The 8550-nt window shown below is 36.3% G+C and overlaps 1 protein-coding gene across 1 annotated transcript; it reads right to left on the minus strand.

Annotated features, from left to right (window-relative positions):
* Nucleotides 1-2328: 2328 nt before the first annotated feature.
* On the minus strand, nucleotides 2329-8222 carry hccsb (holocytochrome c synthase b). Its single transcript, XM_081352085.1, has 7 exons — nucleotides 7552-8222; nucleotides 6426-6560; nucleotides 6207-6346; nucleotides 5972-6120; nucleotides 4616-4735; nucleotides 3566-3652; nucleotides 2329-3473 (listed from the first exon to the last, which is right to left on the minus strand). The coding sequence occupies exons 2-7, from the start codon at nucleotides 6544-6546 to the stop codon at nucleotides 3275-3277; spliced, it is 816 nt and encodes a 271-aa protein (XP_081208211.1). The 5' UTR covers nucleotides 6547-6560; nucleotides 7552-8222; the 3' UTR covers nucleotides 2329-3274.
* Between the last annotated feature and the right edge of the window lie 328 nt (nucleotides 8223-8550).

The raw sequence follows: 8550 nt of genomic DNA on the forward strand, positions 1-8550 counted from the left end.
ATTTGCATTTAAAACAGTTGCTGATAAACAAGCAATTTCACTAAAACTGGGGAGAAGACACAACATTACATGGATTCACTGCGACAGCTTTTCTCACTGCTCCAAATAGGGCAGATACATATTTTGTATAAACATGTAGTGACCCTAAAACCAATTTCGACACTTATGCCACTTAAAAATGAATGAAAGTGTGCTTGCACTATCCTTCCTTCAAAAAAATGCCACATGGATTTATATAATTCAATGACATTTATACATTTTTAAGTGCGGCCTAAAGATTCAATAGCCTACAATATGCCTGGTTTCACAGACAAGGCTTAAAGGAACAGTACACCCACAAATTTTAATTCTGTCATTAACCATCCTCATGTCGTTCCAAACTCGTAAGACTTTCGTTCATCTTCAGACCACAAATAAAGATCTTTTTGATGAAATCTGAGAGCTTTCTATCCCTCCATTGACAGCTACGCAACTACCACTTTGACCCTTAGAAAAGTTCATAAAGAGATCGTAAAACTAATCCATATGAATTGAGCGGTTTAGTCCAAATTTTCTGAAGAGACACGATCGCTTTATACGATGAACTTAGGCTTCATGCATTTATCTTCTAACTGGTCACTTTTAGACAAGCTCGTCATAACTGAGCCTTTAAAATACAGTAAGTGGGACTGAATCGGCAAACCACAAGCTTTTCCAACATCATCAGCATTTGCAATCAATACAATAGCAAACACATCAGCCAAAATCTAAACGTCCATGTCAGGTCAGGACCACCACTGACCCGCTAGCTAGAAACTTTCCAACTGTTACTCCTTCCCATAGTTAATGTTACAGTTCTGCAATCCAGACAAGGCCTGGTACTTGGCACAGCTGGGCATCTTTTGGTATGTAAATGAAACAGACTGGAGGGATTGCAGGGGGTTTGAATCCCCCCGCCAGACTCGACTGCCACGGGCTGTTTGTATATCTGTTCTGTGCACTACAAGGGGCTTGTCTGGTTCCCTGCCAAACAGAAGCCCTGACAAAAAAAAAGAAAACTAATACAAACATACAGTATCTTTGTCGCCACACATACATTATTCAAAAGACCAGGGCAGCAAAATGAACTCAATGGACCCCAAAATATAGCATAATCTTAGTCTAAAATCGCTGGACTGCTGAGAGGTCAGCCACAATTAAAACTGCTCTTAAAACTCAGCAAAATCAGATTCCATCTGTAAAGGACGGAGAGATGGAAACTTACCCCCAGAGGATGAGGTTATTCTGGGCCGCGAGTGTAGATTTCTTTCCCACACCTACTCACAGATATGAGGAACCTCTGCTTCTCCTCTTGGGGCTTCAAAAAGCTCTCACAGGATTGACTTCATCACCTTTAGGGTAAATATACTGTTAAACACCAAGTGCCATCATCTGAAGCTGCTGTTTTTGTTTCTATCTGTTTTTTACTATGGGCAAAGGATTCAAGGAGGTCTGTAATACCAGGTGCAAAAGCACAACTAACAATAATAACAGTTAGGAAAAAATATTGTGTTCTTTGACCTTCTTACTATAATTGGTCACATATATATTTTAATCCAGTCTAGATTAGAAGCCTGTAGTTTTAGGCATTGGCAAATCTAACTACTTATCTCAGAAATGCTCAATGTAACATCATGCTAACCTCTAAACCAACTTAAAAATGAATGAGTCATTGTAATATAAAACTGCCAGTGTGCAACACATTGGACTACAGAAAAGCCAATAGGGTCCAAATTAAGGGCTTTTTATATACACTGACTTAACACACTATGGCTCGTTTCACAAACAAGATTAAGACAGGATTAGGCCTTAGTTCAATTAGGACAGTTAAGTGGATTTTATAAACATGCCTTATCACTGGTGTGGATCTTGAGACAAACCAATGTCACTTGCATGATCACTTCGCACAAGATATGTACGTGCAAGTTGCTTTCAGTTAAACCAGCTCATACATGCATTTTAGTCTCTTGTCCGTGAAACCAGGGTAAATGTTAGTAGTTCAGCTACAGTATTATTTAAAGATAGACGTAAAAAATCTAATTATTATTTTGACCCCATATCAAAATAATTAAAATGGCGTACTGAATAAACCTGTCCTGCATGGTTCCTGTTCTTTCCGACAACAAAACACTTGAATGAGATGAACTCATAACCGCGACTTGAGAAGTGGGAAGTAGGACATTTCTGATAGCACGTGAAGTCAGCATTTAGTCTGGAAGTGCTAAACTGACTGACCTAAATTTCGGTGAACTCCACAAACAAACCAATGATTCATGATTATTTCATAGGACGCTTATAAAAAAAAAGTTTAAAAGTTAGTTAAATTTCATCCTTAACACTTATAAAACATAGGCGACTTTGGAAATTATCAGTATTAAACATCACCGATGAACAATAATGAAAGAAAATACATTTTCTGAGGAAAGTGCACCACCTGCCGGTGTGATCTGGAAAGTGGCAGAAGTGAAGAGCAGACACCCAAGCAAAACTATGAGAAACGTGTATTTGAAGACTGTTGATTTACTTCTTGGAATTGTTGGTTAAGGTCAGATTTAAAACAATAGAAATGGGTTACAAATTGTATTTAGAGATTTTCTTTTTTCAGGAGCACTCACTCAAAGAGCACAGTCAGCAACACATTAGCATACACACAGACCAAAAAGCAGTTTGCGCAAAATAAATAACATCAGGTATGAGAAATGACTTCATTTTAAAACTGAACCTGATAGCAGGATGAATATGGAAGAGCTGAACATGGGCTTTTAATAAAAAAGCCACACATTTTATATGATTCATCAGATCAATTCATGAGCAAAGACCACCAAACCGTTTCACCAAGCTACAAACACTAACAGCTGACAATCGCTCTGCATATGAACTAAAACACTCAATAACTAACCTTCGAAAGAGAAAAACAGCCAGCAGATATGTTTGACCTCTGGGTAAGAGCAGATAACGAGCTTTCAATTTAATAACCATCACTCAAAAAGTAGAAAAAGAGATGATTGCCAACGATGAATTCAGAAACTTCATCAGCAAAAAAAAAAAAAAACCACTGATTTATTTTGCTCTCCAGCAGAGGATCTTAACAACCTGTAATTTTCTCAATGTGCAATAACTTGCAAGGATTCATGTTAAAGTCAGAACTCAAAGAAAGTTGAGCAACAAACAATCTCAGAGAACGTCGAATTTCTAGTATTTTGGTACCAATGTCTTATAGTGGTGCAGAAATGCTAAAACTGTGTTAGGATGGATTCTACGATGTCCAGCGCCACCAGGCCACCTTCATCCGATCCCAGACGGCCCCCATAGAATCGATGGCCGGACGCACGTCCAGGATGGAGAACTGGTAGGTGTCTTTATCGATGTCCCCGTCGTAGTAGTCAATGACATAGCGGACTTCCTTTCCGCACCGATCTACAATCCAATCATGTCGGTCGAACGGCAATTCATATCTACAGAGAGAGTTAGCAGAGAGAAATCAAGCACTCTGCAGAGTATTAAACAACATGAGAAAGATCCTTTGGGATTCACTTTTATATCTCACCCCATCCAGTGACGTATTCTGGCTCTGGGTGAAAACTCTTTGGCTTTGCCCCCGAATCTCTTCAGAGATGGACCGCATGGACACTCGCTGCCAGAAACAAACATGTGTTTGAAACTAACAGTAGTCTAGGGCGCTATGATCATTCTTGCATACTTGGCAGTTTGTAAAAACAAAGCAGATCACACTGCCAGTGACCATCAAATGACAAACAGAAGGCGACTAACACAATATTACCACCTCGTTTATCTGGCAGCAACAGGGCTGCAGAGGTGATGATGCAGCTGTTATTTGTGTTAATAATATAAAAACTGCATTGGAACACATTGTAGTACAGCACAAAGTCTGTTCTACTCACCAAGGCTGCATTTATTTGATCAAAACTACAGCAAAAACACTGATATTGTTAAATATTTGAATTATTTCAAATTACTTTTCTATGGAAACCATGAAATAAAAAATTTAATTGCGGCTTTTTACCTCACAATTCTGCCTTTTTCCTCGCAATTTAGAGTTTATATCTCACAATTATAAGAAACAAAGTCAGAATTGTGAGATAAAAAGTCAGTTGCCTTTTGTCATTTCGAGTTTATATCTCGAAATAGTCAGAATTGTGAGATATAAAAGGAAAAAAATGCCCTATCAATTGAGAGTTTATATCTCACAATTATTTTTTCTCAGAATTGTGAGATTCACACTTGGAATTGTGAGTTATAAAGTCTGAATTGTGTGATTAAAAAGTCATAATTACCTTTTTTAATTTCAATTCCGTGCCGCAAACAAGCTTCTGTAGTTTTCTATTTTAATATTTTGAAAAATAATTTATTCCTGTGATGTTTTTTTAAGATTATTTGATGAATATAAAGTTCAGAAGAACAGCATCCATTTGAAATTGAAATCTTTTGTAAAATTATAAATGTCTTTAGTGTCTCTATTGATCAGTTGAATGCATCCTTGCTGAATAAATGTATTAACTTCTTTTAATTAAAAAAACACTTTGCTCTCTGAATCATACAGTAAAGTGACTTGTAATGAGAGTTGTGTTGCAGTCACCTGGCATGAAGGGCTTCCCACTTCAGAATTTCCTGCCAGGCTTGATCATTGTTACGATTGTGGATCTTGATTATATTGGTCATGTCTTTGGGATCAAGACTGTCATCCTTCCAGCGCCACCTAGCAAAACAACAAAAAGCAATTAGTTATTAACAGTAATTCATGAAGAAAAAAGAAAGAGCATGTCTTGTCTGCAAAGTACCTTAAACAATAGCTCTGTTCCAAAACTTAGTGTGCTCCCTACATAGACAGCATTTTTAAAGAATCATAGGCACACTCCTGACATTAAGGCTGTTAATGCCAAAAACAGTATGCAAAATAATTATAAGACACAGAAATTGACCAAATAGCATGTAACATATCCTGCCCAGATAAAGCAATCTGTGAGCATAATGGAAACAATTGGAAACAATTAATTTAATTATTATAAAAAAAGTATATATATATATATTTTTTATAATAATTAAATTAATTAATTATATATATATATAATTAATTTAATTATTATATAAAAAAATTATATATATATACTTTTTTTATAATAATTAAATTAATTGATATTATATATATATATATATATATATATATATATATATATATATATATATATATATATATATATATATATATATAAATTGTATATAATTGTATATATAAATATATATTGATATAGTTCAAAAGATATTAATTATTTTATTCACCAAGGATATATTAAATTTATCAAAAGTGATAGATTATTAGAATGATTTCTGAAGGATTATGTGATGACACTGAATATTGGACTAAAGGCAGCTTTGCAATCACAATAAATGACTTATTTTAAATTAATCTGACGAAGGTCTGACGAAGAGCCAACGTGCTTGAAACGTTACCACCTGTGTGTGAGTCTATTATTACATTTTTCACATTTTTGGAGCCATGGTGTACCGATTTTTTTCCTTTTTTATTTTAAATTAATTAAATGAATATTTCAAAATATAATAAAATAGAAAACAGTTATTTTAAATTGTAATAATATTTCGCATTATTACAGTTTTTACTGTATATTTCATCAAATAAATGCAGCATTGTGTTATAATCTTACATAAGCATAAGAGACTTCTAACATTATAACATTAAAATAAATATTACTGACCCCAGACATTTGAACGGTAGTGCATACGCCCTAGCTCATGCAAAACGTGTTGTCTCTTTCTTGACATTGGAGAATAATGTACAATAATTTCTATCTGGGTAATCAATTTACAGCACTCACAGACTTCCTGAAACTAAGCCAAATGACATATCAGCTCTCCAAATCATGAACAGAATGTATCTGGTTGTAAAACAGCATATGTACAGCACGCCGAAACTCACCCCTTCCGCAGCATGGCATTCCAGAACATCTGTTCAGAAGGATAGACCCAGTTCTGTTCCGAGCCTGCTCGAGGGATTTTAGACTCCTCTCTTTTGATGGACAAAGGGAATGGCTGGTCCGGGGCGGGCACCTGGTTTGGAGGGGGCATCTGTGGTACACAGAAAAGCAACATTAACACACATAAGCCAAAAATCAAAAAGAGCATCATCTTATTCAGGGAAGTGCCCATCTCACCATATTTGTGGGATCGACGGCTCCTTCAGAAGCTCTCATGGGACATTCGACAAACTCGTACGCTCTCTCCTGGTGCGCTGGGCTGGCCGGAGTCGTCTCCGTCTGAGCCTGATGCATCGGGCACTCAGGAGGAGGAGAGCCTGGGTTTATATTGCACATTACAAATTATTAGCCTACATATGATATACAGCTCATGATAACAGATGGAGTATGACTCACTTTTAGGGATCTCTTGATGCATGGGGCACCCAGGGGGTGGGGTCGCCCCACCAAAATGAGCCGCTGACATTGCAGACTCTGCCCGGATATCGGGGGCAAGACTGGATACGGATGCACCCATGACAAACACCAGTGCTGAAGAGATCAAGGACACCCCGTCGCATCATTACTTGTGTTATGCTGTTCAAAATCTATATCACATGACTTTAAATATTTAAAAATATAGCCTATTGCTGAATGATGTTAAAGGGACAGTTCACATTGACTTCCATAGTGTTAAAAAAAATACGAAAAAGTCAATGGGGTCCATCAACTGTTTGATTACCCACATTCTTTAAAATATCTTCTTTTGTGTTTAGCAGAAGGAATAAATTCATACAGGTTTGAAACAACTTGAGGGAGAGTAAATGATGACAGATTTTTTATTTATTTTTATTGTTAGGTGAACTATAACTTTAATGGAATGATTCACAAACACACACACACCAATTAAATTAATTGATTATTAATATTCATGTTGTTCCACAGCTGTATACTTTCTTCTGACAAAAAAAGGACCATACAGTTTCCATAAAATAGTCAATTTGATCATATTCAATCTTATGCTCTTAAGTCTAATTTGTGGGGTTTTAATATGTCCATCAAATTTGGTGTTGTTTTTAGTTATGAAAAGAAGTGACATTTGGAATAATTTGGAAACATATAGGCAAAATATCTATCCATCATGCAAAGCTATCATAATGTTTCAGATGACTCGGAATATACGGCACAAATGGTATGAAATTGTCATTTTTGGAGCTGGTCACCATTCAATTTCATAGTTTGTAAAATAACATAGTAAATATTCTGTCATACACATTAAGAACAATATTATAATGTTGTTTCGGGTGAACTATTACACCTTTTAACGTTACTATTCTTAAAAGTGATCTTTAAGAGACAAATCCTAAAATGTAAGAGTTACAAAATAAGTTATATAACATCATCCATACAGTCATGTAACAATATAACTGAATACCAAATCACATATTCCACTACAAACTCCATTATAACAACCAGCTTTTTAAATATCTTAACATAACAATCACTATTCCTGAAGGTCTACAGATGTGAGAGCATAACTCACCTTTCTGAGGCTCTTATGTGTGGATCGGACGCTCTGCAATGTCAACGTGCACCACTACTTCCGTTTCACCCAGCATGCAATGCGCGCGGGGCGGGACGAAGCTCATGAATATTAATTAGTCAATGTATTTAGGACACGCCCACACCCGAGGCTGCCTCCTTGTCATTTATTGCTTCTAACAAAAGACAGAAAAATGCCTTAAAGCTGCTATGTGACAAGGTGTACAGCAAACAAGCTAAAAAACCCAGACATACGTTTTTATTAGCTCTCGACTCCAAAAAACGAGTGTTTAGGACATAAAAGTGGTGAGACAGAGCGTCACGTGTCTCATTACTCTGAGAACTAACGTACGCCCGCTGGAGGAGACCGTAATCGGCAACACAGGATTTATTTATCTTACAGAAATATAATATATAAAACTGACATTTGGATATTTGACTCACCAGTGACCAAATGTTTAACTTACTGCACACGTAGTGTATTTTTAGTGCATACTGAGTGTCAGGATCCCACAACCCATTCATTCCAGCCTGTATCCACTTTTATGTCCTCAAACGCTCGTTTTTTTGCGGTCGACAGCTTATGAAAACTTATTTCTGAGTTTCTTAGCTTGTTTGCTGTACACCTTGTCACATAGCAGGTTAGGCATTATTCTGTCTTTTGTTAGAAGCAAGAAATGACAAGGAGGCAGCCTCTCGCAATTGGACTGTTTTCCCCCCCGGTGGGCGTGGGCTTCAGATTATAACGCGCTGCGCTCTGTCTCTATGATACACTTTTCAAAGAGGAAAACGTATTTATTTAACATTTTTTTCATGGAACATATATTTTTTACTTACAGTACTTACATTAATAAGAAATATGTGAAATCTTTAATAGCAATCTCCGTTCTGTGTGCTTTCTAGTGCACTAAAAGTATGATTTTGTTGTAAAAAAAACCCCACATTAATTAAATGATAAATAGGGAAGGCATAAGCCTACAAACTGAACTGAAGAAGAAGG

This window comes from Scardinius erythrophthalmus (assembly GCF_964197995.2).
Source record: "Scardinius erythrophthalmus genome assembly, chromosome: 22".
NCBI lineage: Eukaryota > Metazoa > Chordata > Actinopteri > Cypriniformes > Leuciscidae > Scardinius > Scardinius erythrophthalmus.

Bases quoted from the DNA above. Each gene is read 5' to 3' on its own strand.
- hccsb (XM_081352085.1), bottom strand. From the start codon at position 6,546: ATGGGTGCATCCGTATCCAGTCTTGCCCCCGATATCCGGGCAGAGTCT. The intron at 6,347-6,425 runs GTGAGTCATACT...ATATAAACCCAG, and splicing joins GCATCAAGAGATCCCTAAAA to GCTCTCCTCCTCCTGAGTGC. The intron at 3,474-3,565 runs GTGAGATATAAA...CTCTCTCTGTAG, and splicing joins AGAATACGTCACTGGATGGG to ATATGAATTGCCGTTCGACC.